This window comes from Micropterus dolomieu, linkage group LG09 (assembly GCF_021292245.1).
Source record: "Micropterus dolomieu isolate WLL.071019.BEF.003 ecotype Adirondacks linkage group LG09, ASM2129224v1, whole genome shotgun sequence".
NCBI lineage: Eukaryota > Metazoa > Chordata > Actinopteri > Centrarchiformes > Centrarchidae > Micropterus > Micropterus dolomieu.
In genome coordinates this window covers 14,018,230-14,041,573 of record NC_060158.1, presented here as the reverse complement: position 1 = coordinate 14,041,573, position 23,344 = coordinate 14,018,230, and the positions used below count along the sequence as shown (strand labels likewise).

Genomic DNA, 23,344 nt, shown 5'->3' with positions numbered 1-23,344 from the left:
GAAGCTAGCAGACTCAGCTCTATTTGCCATTTCAAACCCATCCAAACACTGTCTCCTCTCCATCATAACCCAACTAACCTCCAGTGACACCCTTCCACCAACATAAATTGCTTTTGTATGAAGCTGTTCTCTACGAATAAACTTGAAGAACAATGCATTCTCTCTCAGGGCGCAAATACATTTAAAAAAAAAGCAAGGACGCACACAGTTCCTAACTTATACACTCTATGTTAGATAATGAGTGGTGGAGACAGTAGTGTAAAAGAGCTGTCATGTTTTTTGCCAGTTTGTTCATCCAATGCATTGATCTGTTGGCAATGACTTACTTGACTTAAGCCTGTTTGCTCCTCTAGGGAGCATAGGCCATTATCCTCCACGTGATTGGGTTTTCATTCATCAAAGTTTCTGTAACTCACACTTTTTCCCAGGATGGGGTAATTAACTCCTCGCCCATCCCCCAACCTAGAGGACTAGGGATAGCTTCGTTGACTTGCTTGTTTGGTTTGGTTAAACCTGCCAGGCATATAAAACCCCATTCAGCATTGCTCTCAGGGGCCCTGGAGTACGCAAGCCTCTTCACTACATCGAGGATTCATACTGGTAAGGCTGCCCTGATATAGAGATCCATGATCCCCAAACAATAATCCAATAATTCATTGATTTTAGTGACCCTTTGATCTTTCCACGACCAGTATGGACAGTAATGAGCACATTTCCATAAATATACTGATCACATTCACACTCCCCTTTAACATGGACTATTTGTCATTCTGGACCCTACATAAGCTTTCCTCTAACTTTCCACACAAGATGTTTCACCAAGAAACTAACCCTCTCTTTTTTATCTTAATGACCCCGAGGCCTTTCCTCCAGCTCTATCCTCCAGACAAACCTGACAGTTCGTAGCTCTACTACTGTTAATGCTGTTGATCGCTCCATCTGACAGTTAGTATTATGGGTGTAATGAACAGCGCTGTCTCAAGGGTTCACTAGCAGGGTTCCTACTGTTGTCACTTTCCTATATCTGTAATACTTTCAGACAGACCGCTGGCTTGTCCTTAAACGAAGTGACACCAAGTGAGCAGAAAGCAATGGAGGGCTATACAAGGTTAATGCTGTTAAGTGGTATGAAACATTAACTGGTAGTAACGCATGTACAGATTATTGCCTGTAGAGACAGTCATTATCAGTGTGCGTGGGTGTGTCTCCAGTGACTGACAATGTCAACCATAGTCTGGTGTATAGTGTGTATATTTAATGAAAGAGAGTTCGTCTTTGAGTGCGTGAGAGTAATCTCTCTGTGCTCACAACATCTGCATGTGTGTTGCTTGGTTGCACAGTCGAGGAGAGCTAGCTAGCTTTTGTGGGTGTTTGTGTGCCAGAATGTGTGTGATTTCTAATAGCTGTGGTTACTGTAGCGTGACTTATTAAATTTAACATTAAGAGACCCCCTGGGAAGCTGACTGACAGATACCGGCACACATACAAACACACAGATAGACACACAATCACATTTAAAGCTACCAAGCTCACCTTAACTGTTAAACTAACCAACCAACACAGAAGCGTAGTCATCCTACATATAAGGGAAGTGATTATAGTGGCTGGAAACCAAATAGAATATAAATTAAGGTTTAGAAATATTTCATTACCGCACTTTCCCATCGACAAAATGAAGCTTAAAGAACAAACTGAAACAAATAGGTCAATACCACATCAACAGGCACCGAACCACACGCAACTGGCTTGTTTTCTCTTTAATGCTCATCCCAATCATGAGTGCTAAGAAAAATTATCACCTCAATTAACAGGTTCTACCTTGCACAAAAAAGTCAGCACTGAGGTTCAACAAGGATAAGAATCCAACAACCATATTCCTTGCTGCTACAGCTGTTTTAGTTGATTGGTTTAAATACCTGGCATGGGCCCTGATCCAAAAGCTGATCAATGGAAGGTTTAACAATGCCTTTCAAAATCATTCTTGTTGAATTGACATCAAAATGTGCAGTATGGTTGCAGCTTTCACGCTGAAGTACACTAACATACATACATGGCCTCTGTCCTGTTTCAGTTCTTTAAACTCATTTCCATCCCGTCCCTTTTAATCTCTTCTTCTTTCATCTCTCTTCGTCCTCATCTCCTTCTCTGTCTCTCAGTCTTTGTACCTTTAGTGCAGTACAATCTAACATCAACCGCAACTTAACAAGTGTTCCCTTTGCACAAGACATATTTCACTCACAGCACATCATGGCATTGTATTTGTGAGTGTGTTGTTTGTTTATTCATGTGTATTTGGTCACTATGGAATAAATTTTTACAGAAGTTGTTCATCACAGGACAAAACTATATATATATAGTTTCCTCCTCCTATCACTTCCTGCAGGTGTTTCTGGCTCTGGAGCTGTGGAGTCTGGATCTGTGGTTGCGAGTCACCTGCTGCCCCAGTGTCCATGCACGACACCCTCTGCTACAACTATTGTTACTAGTCCTATTGTTATTATTGTTATTATAATCATTAACATTACGATTATTATCATTAACACTACTATAAATATCTGTACCATTTTTCATTTAGTCTATAGCAACATCACCTTTACTGTCTGTAACTATGTGTGTATACTGTGTGGGCTGTCTTCCATCCCTCTCTCTCTGTCTCTCTGCCCCCCCCCACCCCCCCCCACCCCCTCTCTCTCTCTGTTCATGCCCTCTCTCTCTGTTCCTCTCCCTCTCTCTCTCTCTCTCTCTCTCTCTCTCTCTCTCTCTCTCTCCTTCACCCCCAACCGGTCGAGGCAGATGGCCGCCCACCCTGAGCCATGGTTCTGCTCAAGGTTTCTGCCTCTTAAAAGGAAGTTTTTCCTTGCCTCTGTCGCCTAGTGCTTGCTCTTGGTGGGAATTGCTGTAAATAACATCACAGTATGGTCTAGACCTGCTCTTTTATGAAAAGCGCAGTGAGATAACTGTTTTTGTGATTTGGCACTATATAAATAAAATTGAAAATTGAAATTGAAAATATATATATATAATTGCAACTATGTGTTATGATGACAGATATAAGGACAAACTGTCTCCTATCTGCTGCAAAGGAAAGGAGTCATTTTAACAAGATTTACTTGCTTTGGCGCCGCAGCTCACTGAATGTGATCAAAATATATAAATATATTTTGTCCACTGCTTCTGTGGCTCAACACAAGGTGACAGATAGCTAAACAGATGACTCGGAAAAGGTTTAAATGATGAGTGAGACGTGGAAGTAAAGTTGAGGGCTATTTTCTTACAGTGTTTTTCAACAACTAAATCTAAGAGCAAACTATTAATGTAACTAAAAACAGTGTAGAAATGTACATGCTGGAATTAAACAGATGGCTGCACTACACATGGCCAAAAGATGATGTAATGATCTATAAATCTCACAAAATATGAATTTATATATCATATGCATCGATACTCATCTATAAAGTCAAAACACGCAATATAACTCACAATCAAAGCTTCTCCAGCATTCGATACAGGTGGATGTCAAATATAAAACAAAGATGTCCTGAATCACCTAAATTTTCCAAACTAATTGCAAAATGGCTGGTCTGAAATATGACCCTACCCATATGATCACAATTAACCAATACAGCAATGACATTCAGCTGACAGCAGTCTTAAAGTAACCACTAGGAGGTGCTAGTTGCCCTTAACTTAAATATTTTCCCAAAAAATTTCTATATGGGCTTTGCAGTTGTTTTATAATGAGTTTACTTATTTTCACATTGATATCATAATGAAAATGAACTGTGCACAAAATGACCTTACTAGTAATAAAACTTGAAAAATGTTAATATACTGTTGTACAGTGACATACATTAAAAGGCCATAAGGGGTGGACTGGTAATCTGACACACCGGGCAAATGCCCTGTGGGCTTACGCACCTTTGAGGGTGGTGTAATGTCAATTATTTATTTATTTAACTTTTTTTTTTTTATTTTAAATGGGCCAACGACCGGCCCACAAAGCACGAACATTTCGGAATCTGCTGGTGATCACTCACTGTCAGACTTGACATTGTTTTTGTAGCTAGCATAGTTTCCTAATGCAGTCTTAACGTTGGCTGACTGTCCTAATGGCGAGAGGTTATTTTGTCAGCATCGCTGTTAGAACAATGTGCTATGCTTAATATTTTTAAACTGTTGCAAGCTTGTCTTAAAATGGAGAAGGAGAAGCGTATAACATTTTTGGTGAACTTATACACTCTCAGTGAACTATAAAACAGGAACTGGTGCACAGACAGAGCTAGGAAATGTCCACGGGTGAGACATGGTATAATGCAGATAACAGTTCCTGTCTGTATCCAAGTGACACAAAGATTCAGCTACTTTATAATGTCATGGAAAACAATGGGTGTAACAAACTATTTAAAAGCAGACTGTCGAGCCTTTCTCGTCAGTCAATTCTGTACTCACTGTAGTACATGTATTGACACCTTGCTGCAAGTAAAACCTTCATTGAAAAAGACTCCAGTGACTCGGTCATTCTTTGAAAAGGATTTTTCTAACAATCGCGTAGGCGTAATCCCACGCTACTGTGAAAATGACTTGTAGGCTACTTGTAGTTGAGTTGTTTAGGCCACCTCTGATCACCATGGAGTCAGTAAATGAGTGCGAATGAGTACACTGATTCACTTGTACTAGTACACTTATCCATGGCACATACCACTCAGCTGGTTTGGGGGAATATTACAGTAGGTACACATGTTATGTGGAAGATGGTGTATTGGTGAGGGGTGTACGACCAATTTCTTGGGGGCAACGACAAATTCTCACAGTCGAAGCTTCGCAGCGAAACAAGGATCATGCCATTTTTGGCTATATTGGGGTGCTCAACGTCTGATTTTACATAGAACTACCAGTTTTCTCCCAATAAGTTAATATACAGCCTATTACAATATAATTTCAACATTGAATGCTGTAAATAAACATGTAAAAATAATAAAACTTTCAATAAATGTTTTTAAAGTGCGTAAATAAATCCAAAATTGTAACCCTAACCCTGGGTCGTCAGTGTGCTTGTGTAGGCATAGCGTGTATGTGTGTAGTGTGCAGAAGAGGAACACTTGCTGAAGAGACCGAGCCCTAGCTTCACTGGTGTTGTGCCATTTTGTCCGCACCTCGCGGGACTTTCAGATAATTTATCACCGTTCATGAACCACACAAAAAATATATTTTAACATTTTTTAATTGGAGGCTACTTGAGATAGACCCGCGAAGAACAGTGACATGCAGCACGGAATGCACGCAAAACTCTGCACAAGACCGGTGAATGACAGGCGAGAGAGAGAGAGAGCGAGAAAAGGGTCTTGTAAGTGAATAGAGACTGCAACTCTGCAGCGTCTCAAGATTAAAGCAGAGCTACCGTGTGTAACCCCCAACCCCGGCTCGCAATCGGCGCGCACAAAAACACGCATAATTCCACTATAGGCAGGACTTGACGATTCTGATTCGACTATGTAAATCCTTAGTCGGGACAGCCCTAGAAATCATAAGACAGGTTCTGATGTTGAATACTATGGGAAAGGCCTCATGTTATGATGTAATATGTAAGCAAGTACTGTTAAATGAGTGAAAATAGCTCTGTTAGCAACACATGTTTTTTTAATTTTAAGGTCAACGGGCTGGCTATTATACCATATGTTAACATATTTATTTTCTAAGGCTCAAACTGCTGAGTGTATCAAATGCTTTGCCATCAATTTTAGAGGGAAAAAAACTTAATCCAATGAATTAGTTGTCCTTGAACAAAGCTAGTAGTGCTGTTTTACTGCACTTTCCACTGTTATACTGCTATTCTCTAAATGTAGATACTAAATGTAGTGGGAAAGTGAAATAACAAAATCTGCTGATAGAAAGCAGAGTACAAGGGCTAAAAAATACAGCGCTGATAGTCATTTTAACCATTAATTAGACAATTAAATATTGAGAGAAAAACCCCATGGAATACCCTTAAATAATAAAAACTGCTGATGAGAAGCAGCTCAAGGAGGTTAGAGATTATTCTGCCGATGTTCCTTATCACATTTTATGGTATGGTGTTAAATTTGGTGAAAATCTTCTTTGATTGGCTGACAGTGTTGAGGGATTCGTTTTGTCGAGTGCTGTCTGACTCACAGCATCAGAAACTGCCATGTCAGCATGACCCTGCTCATTTTCTGGTTATGCTAATCAGGTGACATTCCTTCCTGCTTGGCAGGAGGAGCTGATTGGATGGGCCGAGGTGGTGACCCTGAAGGAAGGCCGTTTGATTGGTTGGCTGATATAAAGCTGAATAATGGACTGACATTGGCCAGGAGGCTGTATTATTATCAACACACACTCACATACACACAAACACGTGCACTACTGCAGCACATAAGCACGCTTCTAGACACACTGATATTAACTTTGTAGCAGGATAGCCTATATTTTAGTCAGGTGGGCAGCAGTTGTCTGACAGACCTGAATATCAGATCAATATATCATTTCATGTAATTTCTATCCTGTCCCAGCACAGAGGGGTTTAGTAGCTATTCGCTATAATTCCATCATAAAAGTATTTAACGTCATTCAGATATGAGGTCAATATATCATTTGCTGGACTTCTTTTAGTGTCAAACTCCAATCTTGCCAATCCAGGGAGTGAAAGACTTTATTCTACACTTTACTCTGATTAGATTATCCAGGTATCAGACTAATGACTATTTTTTGGACAATCTTTGATTTTAGACACCCATCCTTTCCAGGCACTAAAACATTTGGCAGCTTCTTAATATAAATCCATCATCAAATTAGTTAGCTTTATCCAGGTTTCACATTAATTTGTCATTTGCTGGACTTCTGTGATGTGAGCCACCTAGAGTATCCTGCCTAGCCAGATACTAAGACGTTTGGCAGCCATTTAATGTAATTACATTATCCAGACATCAAATTGATACATTGTGTGGACTGTCGTTGAGGACCTGACACTGAGAAAGCTTGGCAGCTTTTTTGTACTATACCATTATAAAATTATACACAATGACCCAGATAATGAGCTATTGCCACATGCTTTTGACAATGCCGGGTAACCGTGTGGAGTTTTTGTTGCTATAAGTATTAGAAGGTTGTTATAATGCTGGAGTAATTACTTTACTTGCTTTAGTGTCACTTACCTATCCTATAGACAATAAAACATCTGGCATGAAATCTGTCATTAACAAATAAATAATTCAGAGTAAGATTAGGCTAAATCCATGTATTTGATGTTCCCTATACTTGTGATAAAATTTGGAGTTGTTTTTGCGGGGCTTTGTTATTTTCATTAGATTGGGAGAAAACAACAACAATAATATAAAGTAAAATATTTAAGACTAAAAGGCCACAATGAGATAGATGAATGTGTCATGATCCTGTCAGCAGGCTTGTGGCTTGTTAGATAATTTGTGGCTTACTTTAGTCTCCAGTGGGTTGCAAATGTTGCATGATGCTATGACTACAGACAAGAACATCCACAATCTCTGATTTATAGGTATAGGAGGAACTGGTGGTTGCTGACTTTTGTATAATTCATGATTATTCATTGTGCTTTGATGCTTTTGGGACATGGTCCGTGTCCCGCCAATGGCAATAAAGCACACTCAAAAGTGGAAGATAGGTAGACGGAGACATGAATTCAAAAACACTCATATTTACCTTAAGAATTCTGTATCACACAATCTGCTCTTCACATCTGCTGTGTGTTTGTGTGTGTCTGTTTTGATTGATGTCCCTGTGTTGAAGCTGACCTTGCAGCAGTTGGAGCAGTGAGGAGCTGCATTCCCACTGTAGATAAGAAACACACACACATTCACTCACTCACTCACTCACTCACTCACTCACTCACATAGAGCACATTATATTGTTATAGAGAGTGCCTTTACTCTTCTTCTGTCCTTCACTATTCCTTATTGTCTTTTGCTGCATCAGTATACAGGTGCTTTTCTAGTTTTATCTTCTCTTCTTTTTTCTCTTAAACTGCTTTCATATAGAGATCCCGCAATAAACGCAGAAAAGGATATCGGCCAATATGCCACATTCGCCTTATTCATACTAAATAAAAGTTTGCAGCATAATCCCGCAACCATGTGTGCTTTCCGGAACCAGCGGCATGACAGAAAAAGACAGTTATGTGTAATGCAACACCGGCACGCCGGCTGTGGCTTTTCACAGACATCGTTCCTTATCTGTTACTACCAATGTTCCCAGCTCAGAGGCGGATCAAATCTGAACCTCATATCCGGCTCCGTACCTTTCATACTGCACAGTCAGCCGGCATATTGGCTCAATACTCCCGGAAAATAACGTAGTGGGAAAGCAGCTTTAAAGTTCTCTTCCCTTCCTTCTTTTAATTTCTCTTTCTCTTCTCCTGCTTTTTATTACTTCTTATATTCAGTGTGCTCCTATTCCATCTTAGTCCTTTCCTCCCTCACAAATCTCACATACTTCACATTTGCCTGCTATATACACATGGGGATACATAAGAAACAGGCATATACATTATGTACAGACACAGGCACACAGACACACACCTATATATACACGACTCTCCAAGACTGTAAAACCACTTCTCTCCAGGGAGAGGCAGAACTGACATTTGATCTTAGTTAAAATGTATGAAATGGGCCATAGTTGTGTATATGTGTAGGCACACACATATGTTTTTTGGGTGCTGGATGTATTGTGGGTGCTAAATATGTGTGTTGAGACGTCAATACAACCTGAGGGGGAAAAGGGGACAGAGAGAAGTATATACAGATACAGCGGAGGAGGAAAAAGAAACAGATAAAAACTGAATATATGTGAACTGAATATTTTACCTTGTTGTCTCTGCTAATATTGTGCTGTCATGTTATTTGTTGACTGCTGGTGTCTCATAAGAGCCGTTTTTCTTGCCTCTCCATTATGTAGCGCAGGCTCTGTTTGCATCTGCATATTTTCATGCTTTTATTCTTAACATTTGTGCTTTTAACTATTGCCTACCTGGGGACTACAGATTAAAATTACCTTTTTTGTCTAACTCTAGCAAATTTTCAGAAATGTTATTAATATGCACCCTCCCTGTCAAAATAAAAATAAAGTAAGTAACTAGAAGACTATTTCCTCCCCTGACCAATCAGTGTAATTCTAAATGGTTGAAGCACTACAGTAAGATCTGTAATTCCTTCTACATTCAATACATTCAGTGGTCTTGCAAAAATTGTGTGAATGAATTCATGTAAGATTAACAACAAAGATCAGACAATGTTACGTAAACCTGAAAACAAAAAAAACAAAACAGGTGTTGCCTGCTCTTTGCTGATGATACTGTCTTGTTATATGCCAGTCTTTTCATTCTTCCAGAGAAAGTTAAAATATATTTTTGGAAACAAAGTAAATAAAGATATGGTCTCGGTGTTTATTTTAAAATAAAGCGCTTTATATAAACTTAAAGTCTATTAATATTCATGCAAAAAGGAAGCATCATAATACAAGACTACGCAAATGGAAAGGATTATACTCCCATCCCAAACTGGGCCAGATAGACTTAAAACTTCCCCTCCTGCTATGTTCTTATAAAATCCCACAATGCAATGACAAAACAAACCCCAAAAAGGCAATGTTTTGTGCTTTTAAATCATCTGTACATCTAGAAATGTAGTCATTTATATATAACTATATATTATTACCTTCAAGATCCTTCACTATTAGGGTCACCTTCTCTTTTCCATGATTGCAATACTGACCTGGATTCAGTTGTTGAATTGAGGGAGGGAGAGAAAGACTTAATGATAGAAAGTGAGAAAGAAGACAGACAGACAGATGGAGGGATGATAAATAGAGGAGTGGATATCGTCAGTCCCCTCAGGCCTCTTTGATAATGATCAGAGGAGCCACAGTCAGAGCCTCAATCACATATGCACACACACACACACACACACGCACACACGCACACACACACACACACACACACACACACACACACAAATACCGATTCCACTGTGCGTGTGATGTATGCCCTCAGATGTAAGTAGAAACACACAAACACAAACTTGACTTTTACACTGAGATCATGTTCAAGTCGAAGAGGCTAGAGTCAAAATCAATCAATCAAGTGCTGATAAGAGATCAGAGACCCAGAGAAAAAAAATGCTGGAAAGCCCCTTTAATGGCTGCCTCTAAATATGGATGCAAACGCATTTTTGACTGAGCTTTAGCCCCATGACACGCTACTGTTCAGTTTTCACCGTAACTTTTCCAATCAGCTGCACAATCATTCAAATTTCACATTTCATAAAGTGCTTCCTCTGAGGAGTCGGTTTCAGTGGCCATGCATGCAGTAGTCTGATCAGACTCATTTATGTGAGGACTGAACGTTGCTGGCTTGTGTTTACTGCTGTGAGAGGCAAATAGTTATCGAGCCTGAAATATAATTGATGCAGGAGATGAAAAATTTAGGAAAGCTTTCTCAATGAAAGATGTTTATGCTCACTGAACTCTTCTGATGCTTCTGCGTCCAACTGGGTTTAATTTTGTCAACAGATCACCAGATTGGCCATTGACCACATGTTTTATGGAGCCAGAGGGGAGTGATGACCTTACAGGCAAATGGCCAAATTTGCCATAATTGTATACTGGTCCTTGTGTTTTGGTTTACTTTCCTAACTTTTCCTCCTTATTTTTTAGGCTGCTTGTCCAGAACATTAGCTCCAAGGCAATTTCATGTTACATAAATACAAAGTGGTGGCTACACTACAACATTAAACATACATTAAAAGCTAAACTACAATACATTAAAAGCTAAAAATGATCTAATAGCGCACACTGTGTCCCATCTTTGTGGCTTACAAATACAATACCATTCATTACTGCCATTACAGACATCTCTTGTAAATAAGCCATAATCGTGAGAAAGTCACTGCTCAAAACATTTTATCTTGGCCACCTACTATTTTTTAGGGTTTATTACCTGATCAGTTTCTTTCATTTGTAGGTACACAGTGTGAAGTCAATATAGTCTGGGGAAAATTACATGAGGAGAAGTTATTAAGTATAACATTTGTACATTCAATTAAAGTACTTCGAATACGTGTTGTTTGTTTCTGTGTTTATCTAGGTTTTGAGCTGACTGAATGAACTTTTTTGAAGTTTTGTTTACTCTTATCAAGTGCCTTCTCAAAAGAAACAAACAATCAGCTTTTCTGTATTGTGACTTTGAGAAAAACGTTTGTCTTGAATAGGTGATTCATCTTTTTTTGAAACTCTTTTCAAACAGACTGAACTGCTATTATCAAAAACAGCAGCACACTATTTAGAGTCCAAGCAGCGACTCCAAAATGATAGCCACACATTTAGTATTTACAAGAGGGTGAGTGAAATAGGCACATCAGTATACCGTGTCATTTTTACTTTGTGAAAAAAATCCAATCTAGACAATCTATGAAACTCAGTGCCTTGTTCTTTATAATTTTCTTCTTCAAGAATGGATTTCTTGAATATCACTACAACTGATAATGTGACTTGACCAGAGTAAAATAGACAATGTCAAAAAGCTCTCCTGTATTCCACAGGTACAGTAACCAAAAGGGTTAAGCAATTTATTATAGCTCATGTCATGTCTGTAGCTGGCATAACATTATGGAAAAACATAATTTTATTGATATAGTGAGCTGACCTTAGAGGGAAGTGAAGATTTCTACTAGGTCCCTCAAGAAGAGGCGGTAGTGGGGTGGATTCAGGAAATGAGTGTGTGACCAGAAGGTCACTCGATTAGCTGGAAACCTCTCCATGATATTATGTGGAACTGATGAATAAATGCCCAGATGGAGAACGGTCCATCGATGCTGCTGACATCTGGCCAGTGAGAGCTCCCAAAGTGTTTAACCTGCTGCCACCAACCTCTGTTTGTCAGCAAAGATACAATTTCAACTAAAAAAAAAAAAAAAAAAAGGTAAAAAGATGAAGGGTAAGGAGTGGACAGATCGAAAAATAAGGTCATCCCTCCTTTAATCTTATTACATTTAGACAAACTTTCTTCATCCCTGCTTCAGTAAGAATTTATATCTCAGGGTTCCTTCAGATTTCAGCTATACAGTTAAACAACCATCAAAAGGAATCCATGCCAATACTAAAAATAAAATTACTTTTATAAATTTGCATGTAATTTGTGTTTGGTAGACTATGTAGAAACCTATTATTCCTGCTATTACTTACTATAAAGAAACAACATTTTGAGTGTGTTTTGCACCTTTAACCATATTCTTCTTTTTCTCCCTCTTCTATATTTTATTATTCTTTGTTTATGCCTTCTCTTGAGGCGCTATGTAAACCCTCGCTGGTACTGTACGTGTAAAATGAAGGTAAAATAAGTTTTTTACTGTTATATCACAGAGAGAGAAATACAAGCAGTGGAGATACTGTAAGTGCAGAGGAGGGAAAACAGCAGAAGCGAATGGAGGTTGGGGATGAGGGGATTGAAGGGAAATCTCTGCTGACTTGTTAAGTCACATGACAGCATGTTCTAGGATAAAGAACATGTTCTCTGGTCCATGTTCTGAAGACAATTATTACATCTGGGAGCTGTGTGTCTGCATTTATACGGTATGCCTGTGTGTGTGTGTGTTTGTATGCATGTCCGTGTCTCTGAAACCATGGATGTGCCTAAATGTATTGTATGAATGTGGGTAATATCCATTTATGTTTGAGGTTAACTACTTATATAATACAAAGTAGATGCTTTAAATCCACCTTTCTCCAATTACCTGCAAATAATTAACTTCTGGCCTAAAATGAAAAACTGTGACCCTGTACACAGGATAAGCAGTTGACTATGAGTGAGTGAGTAAAATTAAAGAGAAAATTCATGTCTAACACTTAGAGTTTGTAACTTCCAATATTGCATGTATTCAACTTGTGTCATACAGTTCTTGTTCACATATTCAAACCAATAAAGAAGTAGAGTAAATTAAGTGTGGCATAGCAGATCACAGAATGGAACAGTCACTATTTTGTTACTATTTGGTTTATTATTTACTGTAGTTTTCCAAATTCAGTTAAGATAATAAACACAAATCAATAAAAATAAGGAGAGGATGAATAAGAACGACTAAAGAGAATGTAGAGTAGAAGGAGGCACAGGAGGAGTAAAAGGAAACAAGAATAAAAGAATAATTCTTCAACAACTATCGTGCTGAGAAAGAATGGTGTGTGTGTGTGTGTGTGTGTGTGTGTTTGTGTGTGTGTGTGTGTCTAAGAGCTGTGATAATCTATGATTCCGTCTCATCAGCACAATATCAAACTGCCTTCGACGTCATGCTAAATAATACATCACTCTCTTGTTCTGTTTCACACACACATGCACATACACACACTGTATGGTATGTGCCGGTGAATGAATTACTTATGACCTGACAGTCTTCAGAGAAAGGGGAGGGGATGTTCAAGGAGTCCAACAATCACATCAATGTGCAGCGCACCACACAGATGGGCTGAAAAGGTAGAGCCACACTACTGTACCTTTGCAAAATTCCTTTCTATGGCGCGATCAAGGAATTTAAATTTTCTGTTTTATAAGGTGTATATAATGCACATCTCTGTAGCACTGTTTCTATCTTAGATCCCACAGTACAGTATGTTTTTCCATCTATCCATCCATTCATCCTTTTTCCAAAGCATATCCAGCTACAAGGTGCAGCAGCAGCAGGCTAAGAAGGGCAGCTCCTCCTGGGCTCCCGAGGCAAGAATCCCGAGGCGTTCACAGGCCAGGTGGGATATGAAAGCCCCCCAGCAGCTTCTGGGTCTGCCCCAGGGTCACCTCCCAGTTTGACTCGACATCAAGATGTTCAGGAGGCTTCCACGTCAGAGGCCCAAATGATGTCAGCTCATTTCAATGTAAAGAAGCTCATTCCAAAAATTATAAACTGTGTGGTCACAAGCTCTTTCTTTCAGTTTCAACCCGGAGCTCATGACCAAACATGGGGGTTGGAGCGTACATCTATTGGTAAATCCAGAGTTTTGCCTTGGCTCCCTCTGAACAGCAGTCTGGTAAAAACAGCTGCATCACTTCTGACACTGCACTAATCCGCTTATTGTTCTCAAGCTCCAATTTACTACATGGTGTACAGGATAAATCTTTGTATAAAAATAAGTAGAACTTAAATTAGTCTTGATAAACTCTGGCTTTGCTAGATTAAAAACATAAGCACAATAAAATTGTGGGATCAAACTGACATCACAAATAGTATCTATCATGGTATCTAACTCTTTCACCCCATTTATACCTGATATTAATAAGTATTATGTTATCTCATTCTAGTTAACCTGATTGATTATTTTTTTATCCCACATACTAACAATCTAATGATGGAAGTGTTGTCTCAATTTAATTCTTGCATGCCTAAAATTATCAGTCCCAGAGGTCGATTAAATTTACTCCTCTGGTAAACATTTTCCATTTCATTTTTCATGTCAAAGATTTAAAAGTAAAAAGACTGAACTTGCATCTGTAATGTGTAGATATTTTGAGTGTGAAAGAGATAGAGAGAGAGAGAGAGAGAGACCTATGATTTAACAAGTGATTTCTAGAGTTCTTATTTCTGGTGGTTCAAAATGTTTGCAATTTCACTGAAAATAAGAGTTTTGCTTGTAAACAACAAACAACACTTCCACCAATAATGATAATGAGCAGGTATTTTTTACTCAGTTCTTTTCTAAAAATGCTTAAGCAATACCTGAGAAAATCTATAAATGGCTCCAGTAACAGATTAGGCAGAAGGATTACATGGACTGAGACTGACTTGCCAAAAAATTTCCAAACCCGGGTGGATCATTCCTTCTGAGAAAATCTCCTCCTGGCTGTATAAATGTAAAGCGTAGCTGTGAGCTGTGGGCAGTAAGAAATGTTGAATATAGAAATACAGACGGATCATCAGCATAATGTTGCATTTTAGTAAATACCAAGTGTGGTCTGCCTCTCTGTCTCACCAACTCCCCCTCTCTCTCTCTCTCACACACACACACAGAGTATGTTAAACAGATGAATGTATCAGCAGCAGGGGCTCTTCAGATAAGTCCCCTGGATGCTCTCACTGAGAGCAAACTCTTTCCGTGTCGCACACAAGCACACACACAATCACACAGAATGAACATGGGCCAAGTAGCAAGTAGAAACTTGTGCCAGGGAATAAATCTGGGACAACTGCTTGGACATACAAGTAGCACAAACACACAGGCATGCACACACACAAACTCAGACACAGCATGTGTGCAGACTTAAACCAAGGCAGTGATATTGTTATTATGCATTACTCTCTCAACAGTACCACTTTCATAATAATTCTGTGATCTTTTGTTTTATAGGGGGTAATATTCATATTTCCGCTGCTGAAAGAATTATGAGATACTGATGTAAATACAACAAGATTTTTAATATGCTAGCGGTGAGCTAGCGGTGATTCTGTTGTAACCTTAGCCAGTGCTAATCAGTCTTTTCTATAGAATAATCTGCAGGTTTACATTCATCACTCTACGATCTGAGGAACTAAACAGTGAGACTAGCTGTTGTATTACAATTTCTTTCGAGGGAACATTCCCCACTGTGAATATAGGCCTCAGTGCTGCTTTAAGTATGTGTGCATTTTATTAAAAAACATTTTCCACTCTCTATTATGGTTTTAGTTTCTTGAAAAAACAGTCACCAGTGCTACCTTGGTTACAGTACATTTGGTAATAAGTCATAATCCACAGTCAGTATTAATACACAGGACTACTAAATTGGCTACATCTCATACACCTTAACTGTGTATCTCTGAAACCATAATATATACATTGCAACTGAGAGTTCTGATGTGTAACGATAAGTGTATGATTACAATGTTGATATCACACCGCATTTTCTCAAACCTAAAACTTAATGTGTATTATACACTACCTAAATGAATTTCTTTTGTGTGTCTTTTGAAATGACATATGGGGTCATACATGTACTGTACTTGTGGGTCAGACAGTGATATTAACTTGTCAGATCTGCTCAGTAGAAAGAACTACATAATTGTGTACTAATTTGTTTTGTTGGTTTGCTCAGTGTCTTGTGTCTGCTGCTGGTAGACAGTTTTATGCTCTTCTGTGTTATGCTCCGGAACTAACCGCCTCGTTGAGGACATCAAAGTTTTTCCTAATCTAAATCTAATCTGAAATCTTTAATGCACACAGGACATGGTGCCGATACATAGCGTGATCTAATTTTAACCATCACTTATCGTATCTCTTCTTTCATCTGTGAAAATGGTACCATGCCGTTTACTCAGGCCCTAAAGGAAGAGGGCAAAGGGGGACGCTTTAACTACCCCTGGAAGGGGCCAAGTTCCCTCTAGAAGTAATCCCCTTATTTTTCTTTGTTAAAATGTTCAAAAACAAGCAAAGCAAGGTTAATTCATTGTAAATATAATTGTTTTGTGTCATGCTAAAATTACTTCAGTTATGTTTACTAAAACTACAATGTGTCAGAGAGAGAAAGTTTGTCTGTTTTAGCTTTGCTTAAATAAAATGAGCATATAGGTAAGGTGTTTAGTGTCCAATCATTTGCCTTGAGGGTCAAAATGGATCGATTTGTAAAATCTTGTGTTCTATAATATAAAAATTACCACAATATGAGCCTTCAGTATGCTGTCATTTTGTGCCAAGCTCTGCCCATACTTTCCTCTCCCTATGGATTTGCTAAGTTTGATAGCCTCCTGTGTTGAAAAGGAATTAACTTGTCACCCATTAGGTTTTCTTTCCTGTACTGGATAGGAGGCAAAAGCATTTTCAGAACATGGCATTGACCTATACTGTCACCGGGTGCGATAGAGATGTCATCCATCTTTTTATATATAGTCTATGGCCTGCACCAACATAAAAAAGATAACAATTTACTTTAAGTCCCCTTATCTAGCATTTATAAGCAGTATATAAACATTTAATAAATTGCTTATAACACACTAATGTATTTGCAAGCAGATATAGGTGTTTATTTATGTATTTGTCAACAACTATAATTCCTCCTGTGGGAACCCATTCCTAGATGTTGGTGTATAAACAATAATGCATGACAAAACAATAAAACATGGTTGTGATAATATAAAAAATATCAAATTTCATTGGAGAATTTATAATTGTTAAAAAATACTATACATTTATGAACACATAAACATCTTATTAATATCTGCTTCTAACTAAATTAGAGTGGTAGAACACATTTATTAAATGTTTATATACTACTTAAATATCAACACAAGTTGCTTACGGTAAACAACAAATGTGCTCAGATACCTCTACATTCAAAAACAAAAGGGGTGAGTGTTGAATGCCCTTCTTTGTTTCTTACATGACTCACACCCACAATCCTATCTGAGTTATGGATTTTTTATCTGACATTAAGTAAGTAGGAGTGCTTGTTATTCACACTGTTCATTCTTCTGAACTACAGAGGTGAACACTGAAGCACACCCTCAACATTCTCACATACCAACCCACACACTTTCTGACCTTCATAGTTGAGTTTGAAGCCGTGTGCAGAGACAGCAAAGTCACTGGTCAACCTCAAAGAGAAGACATTTCCTGTGCTGGTGACAGGGGGAGGAACCTGGAACCCTGTTAGCCTGTAAAAACACATCAGAAAACATATTGACATTATCTACAAATTACCAGACACAGTAAATATTCAAGAAAAACAATACTTAATACTTAATAACTAATAATCTTTTGTTGGCAACACAAAAGGCCTTACAGCTTGTTAACCTATAGCGACAAAGAGATTAGCATATTAATGTGTGTTGAACGGAGAAATCCATCAATTACACACAAAAAAAAGTGCATATTGCGCTTAGAAGCGTGCAGAAGGTATTTGTAACAGGCATGACTTCACTGTGTTCATGTATTTGAACCCTTTTGATAACTGGTCAAGAAACTCTGCTAGACCTTTTTAGTTTCTGTTGCCAACTTGGAATTAAGTAACACTCGAAAACAAACACAAAAAACATGAACTTTAATTACATCTTCTGTTTAGTGAAGTTTAGTACAAAAAGTGCATCTTTACTGTCTGCTCAGGAAAAGCCTCAAGCTTCAAAATTGCTGTATGCCACGTGAGACAAACATAATAACTTCCTGTAATTTATATTACTATTTATACTTTTCCAGTTTGATTACACTCCTGTCTCTGATGTTTGCTCTTAACAGAACCACTGCCTGGCATAAAGCCTCTGAGGCAGAACACAAACAACTCATCTTTTGAAAATATAAATAAGGGCTGCAATAAAACCCACTACTTGATAAAGGCTTTTAAATAAATCAAGCCACAAGTTCAAAGTGTACCAACAAAAAAGTGAGCCTTGGTCAGCTAACCAATAATACGGAAATGGCTTTGTGTACAGATAGAACAATAAAACAGGAGTCAAGTAGGGAGGCAAGGCAGCTTTTAATCTGTATTCCACATGTTTGAGTGTGTCCTTCAAAATAAGCTTACACACAACTGCCCAGGTGTGCCTTCAGCTTTTAGATTCCTTGAATTAAATGAGGAAGATGAGAGGAGGAGGAGGAATGGAAGGCCAAGTTTCTTTTTTTCAGGCATGGAAAAGAGCCAAACCTTCTTGCTGCCGCTGCGCCACATTTCTTTTTCTTGTCCTGCAGCTACCATTCTTCCTTTTATTTCGCCTCCCCCCATCCTTCTATTTCCTCCCTTCCTCTTTCATCTCTCCTCCTCCTTCTCTTCCTCTTCTCCCCAGTACACTCATATCATCCTTTCCTCTAGCGTTAAGTCTTCCAACTTCTTCTTTTTCTTCCCTCTTTACTTCCCTTACACACTTCCTCCCTGCTTTCTCTGTCTTCCTCTCTGCCCATCTCTCTGTGGCATTTATCCACCCAAATCTTCTTCCGCTCTCCTTAGTTCTTCCCATCTCTCCACCTTTCCCTTTCCTCAGCAAATCTTTTTTTACGTCCCCATCACCCTTCCTTTTGTCTCACATCCTTTCCTTTTCACCTCTGTCCCCTAATTCCCACTCTCCATCCTTCATCTCTTAGCCCTTTCTTTTTTAACCTACATTCCCTTTTATCACTCTTCTTACCCCTCCTTTCTGCTCCACCCCAGCCCAGCGTGCAATTTGTGATACTTTTCAACACAGGTAAACATAAATCTCTTGTATTTTTCAGTATTACACGTGTCATCTATTTTTCTGTAACCAATTAAAAAGCTTTTCATTTGTTGTTCCTCAAATCTGTGTGTACCTTATTTTTGTGTTTTTGTCTTCCCCACTCAAAATGCTTCCTGCCTTACCTTTCACTATACAAAGACAACACTTGAGGACCGTCAGAAAATACTTGACGTAGGAGCCAAATTCAATGTGGTCCAAGCTATATTTGTACCTATGAGTTGTTAAAAGTAATCTCTTACTGTCTGATGTGATTGTGGCAAGATACTTTTTGTCTGTCTGTGACCTCTACCTGTCACAAACAAGGAAACCTTCGTATTGACATTTTTGCCTAACGTGTATCTCTAGTTATGATGAAGTGCTTTTAGACATACAAATAATGCGGAATAACGCCTGCCCCATCCTTGCACTCCCTTCTCAATCTGTCCTCTCATCTTTCTGTCTCCGCATTTTAATTTATCAAGCTTTCTATTAGCAAAAAACATGCAGTTTCTTTAAGAATCTGCCCTCTCTCAGCCCTCTATCTACTTTTCCTCCAAAACCCTGCTTCATATTCTTCTTCTCCTCCCTACCTTGCTTTTATCCTCCATTATGGACCTACTTTATCACCTATCTTTTCATCCTCCTCTCCATTTCTTTCACCCTCTCACCTCCTATTTTTCCTATTGTATTCATTGTCTGCCCTCTCCTTGCCTCTCTTCTCATCTTTCTATTTCTACTTTTCTACTCTGTCATTTGCCATCTTCCATTCCTCTTGCCATTTTTCTTCAGTTGAAGTCTTGAATTGGTTTCCCTCCTGTACATGCACTTTTTGCTAATCATTCTGTCCGTCCACATTTTGGCTCATCAAAACAGTGCTTCACCGTCTAGTATGCCTCCATTTCTCCTGTCAATTTGCCTACCCTTGTTTTCAGATCCCCCGTGTCTTTTAGTTGGCCCTTCTTAGCATCTTGATTCTCATTTCTCAACGAACTTACTCCCTGTCCTTTTCATTCTCTCTCATCTAGTCTGACACCACTCAAAGCACAAATGGTGGCAACTCTCTTAAAACCCCCAAACTATCTCTTTAATCTCTCCCTCTGTTCCTAATCTATATCTTATCTGTATTTCTCTGTTTCTGCTGCCTTCCTATTTTTGGTCATTCTCTCCTCTCATCTCTCCTCTTTTCTTCCTCTCCCTCTTTATCATTTTAAAAATGCTTTCCGTTAAATTTTTTCACTGCCCTTCTTGACCTTTCTCCTTCCCATTTTTCCAATGTTTCCCGACATACAGTAAGCACGTCACAATATAATAACCATGTAATGAAACACAGGGAATCCTCATGCTTGACCTCAACAGGAAATTATTTCTGTGTGTTCTCATGCAGACTTTTCAGCTGTGCTTCTGTAACAATTTGATACTGAACTAAATGTGTACCAATATATACCATGTCTGCAATCTGGCAATCCTGAAAGCAGAGAAAAATGGAAATCGCTTAAATCACATAAAGGAATACGGTGTAGCTATAGTAATGGCAATATCAGTGCAGAAACATCCCCTCATTGTTGTGACATACAAACAAATTAAAAACTGGCACACAGCCTACAGTCGAAATATGTTATTTCTGTAGTTGTACCAAAAACAGCTTTTTAAAAAGACAAACAACAAAAAAAAACAACCCACTTTTGTCGGATGCAGTAATGTGTTGGAAATCGTAGTGGCGTGAACTGTGATGGTCCATCAAATAGTGTCACACCGATAGGCAAATATGTTTAAGTTGATTTTAGCATTTAAATCACTGTAGTAAACAACTCTAGGACTCGGAAAAAATAAAAATAAACCCTTTTTGTGAAGTAACTGTACAGCAGTTGCAGCATAAATTGCACAGATATCACTGAATTCTACTCTAAGTATATATGGTGACATATTGATTCTAAAATACGAATTCAAGTGAATTCAAGACATATTCTGACCCAGGCAATATACTGGTTATACTGTTTTATTCATTAATCTCCATTTATACTTGTCATTTCAAATGTCTCAATTGCAGAAAAAATACAAATGCGATTTAATACACTTTTGTGTACAGTATACTTAATCACATATATGCTTCTCCGTTAACCAGATCACAAATCCCACATACTGTACATGGGTCAGGGTCTGCCTCGCGTACTCGCAGACACGGAAAGTATGATCCTTGCTCAACTCATGCCACTCCCTCATCCATACAGATAACTGCTCTCTCACCTGCCACATCATTCAGTGGTTAGAAGTATACAACACCACGTTGTGCCTTCTATATGATCATGTGTTGAAATTGCTTCCTGTTGCTTTAATGTCACTACAGGAAATACCGTGTTGCTTCAGCGGCCATTGCCACAGAGTTTAGCAATGACGGAAGTCTGCTTCATTGCATTTTGTGTTGTTCGAAAAGGCATTTACCAATAAAAATAAATAAAATGAAAGATCCTTTTGAAACAGTGAAGGCATTCTTGGTTTTGTAAGGAGCTTATTGATAATGACAAAGCCAGCATAAAAAAAGCTAATATTTTGTTATGTAAATAACCATTCCATTTCTCTTCTGCTTCCTCTCCAGTATCGTATTTTCAATGCTTCACTCCTGCAAAAACAAACTTTCAACACACACACACACACACACACACACACTCTGCTCTATTTCCTTTGTAACGTTTTATGTGTTTTGAGATTTATGAGGTAAAACCAAAATTCTTTTACAGAAAGTGAAAGAAAGATGAAAGTGAGGGTTTCTGACATTCAAGGTCTATTTTTGTGGGATAGTGTGTGTGTGTGTGTGCGTGTGTGTGTGTGTGTGTGTGTGTGTGTGTGTGTGTGTGTGTGTGTGATGTATATAGTGAAATCAAATTCGCGAGTGAATGAAGAACTAGCTAATAGAGAGTGCTTCCCCTGCTCTCTCACGCACACACATACACAAACATAAGGAGCGACACACAGGATCACACACACAAACACAGATAGACACACCATTGTCTTTATTTTCTCCCCCAAAAAAATTAAAAATCAACCATGCAGTCTGGCTAATACGATTGTCACACCCTCTCTCTCTCTTTCTCTTTCCTTTCTTTATATCTGATGGTCTCTTTATTGCCAACAGGGAAAAGAGATTTTTCATTATTATAACTACCATGAAAGAAGGAGAGACAGGGCTGAAGAGATAAACTGTACAAATAAAATAATATAAGGAAGGTTGGACAGAATCAGACAAGCAGTACACAGTAATGTTTTTGTGTTGTGTTGAAAAAACAATTCCCAGGTCAAATAATATCTGATGTGAACTGCATCTGCATTTAATCACATCAGTGAGTCACCTGATTAGGACCTACGTATGTGCTTTCACATATGATGTGGGATAGATTTTGATGGGAGCGCCTGCCTGGATGTGACATTAACCAGCTCCATGTGATGTTATGTTTATGTAGATTACATTTCACTTCATTTACAGCAACTATTGTCTGTGATAATCACACTGTCTTACTGATCAGCTTTGAACATATTGAAATAGATTTAAATTTACTTTAGATAATGTTTTCTTTTCAGAAGAAGCATACCATATAAACTCACCTAGAGGATTATTAGGAACACCATACTAATACTGTGTTTGACCTCCTTTCGCCTTCAGAACTGCCTTAATTCTACGTGGCATTGATTCAACAAGGTGCTGAAAGCATTCTTTAGAAATGTTGGCCCATATTGATAGGATAGCATCTTGCAGTTGATGGAGATTTGTGGGATGCACATCCAGGGCACAAAGCTCCCGTTCCACCACATCCCAAAGATGCTCTATTGGGTTGAGATCTGGTGACTGTGGGGGCCATTTTAGTACAGTGAACTCATTGTCACGTTCAAGAAACCAATTTGAAAGCTTTGTGACATGGTGCATTATCTTGCTGGAAGTAGCCATCAGAGGATGGGTACATGGTGGCCATAAAGGGATGGACATGGTCAGAAACAATGCTCAGGTAGGCCGTGGCATTTAAACGATGCCCAATTGGCACTAAGGGGCCTAAAGTGTGCCAAGAAAACAACAGGACTGCCGCATACTGGATGTTTTTCCCTTTTCACACCATTCTTTGTAAACCCTAGAAATGGTTGTGCATGAAAATCCCAGTAACTGAGCAGATTGTGAAATACTC

At 38.6% G+C, this 23,344-nt stretch overlaps 1 protein-coding gene across 1 annotated transcript in view; it reads right to left on the bottom strand.

Moving 5' to 3' along the window:
* The window catches only part of LOC123976789 (CUB and sushi domain-containing protein 3-like), a 309,765-nt gene that overhangs the window by 180,237 nt on the left and 106,184 nt on the right, over positions 1-23,344 (bottom strand). The window contains exon 3 of the mRNA XM_046059131.1: positions 17,536-17,648. Coding sequence (XP_045915087.1) covers positions 17,536-17,648 — 113 coding nt within the window. The remainder of the gene's footprint in view (positions 1-17,535; positions 17,649-23,344) is intronic.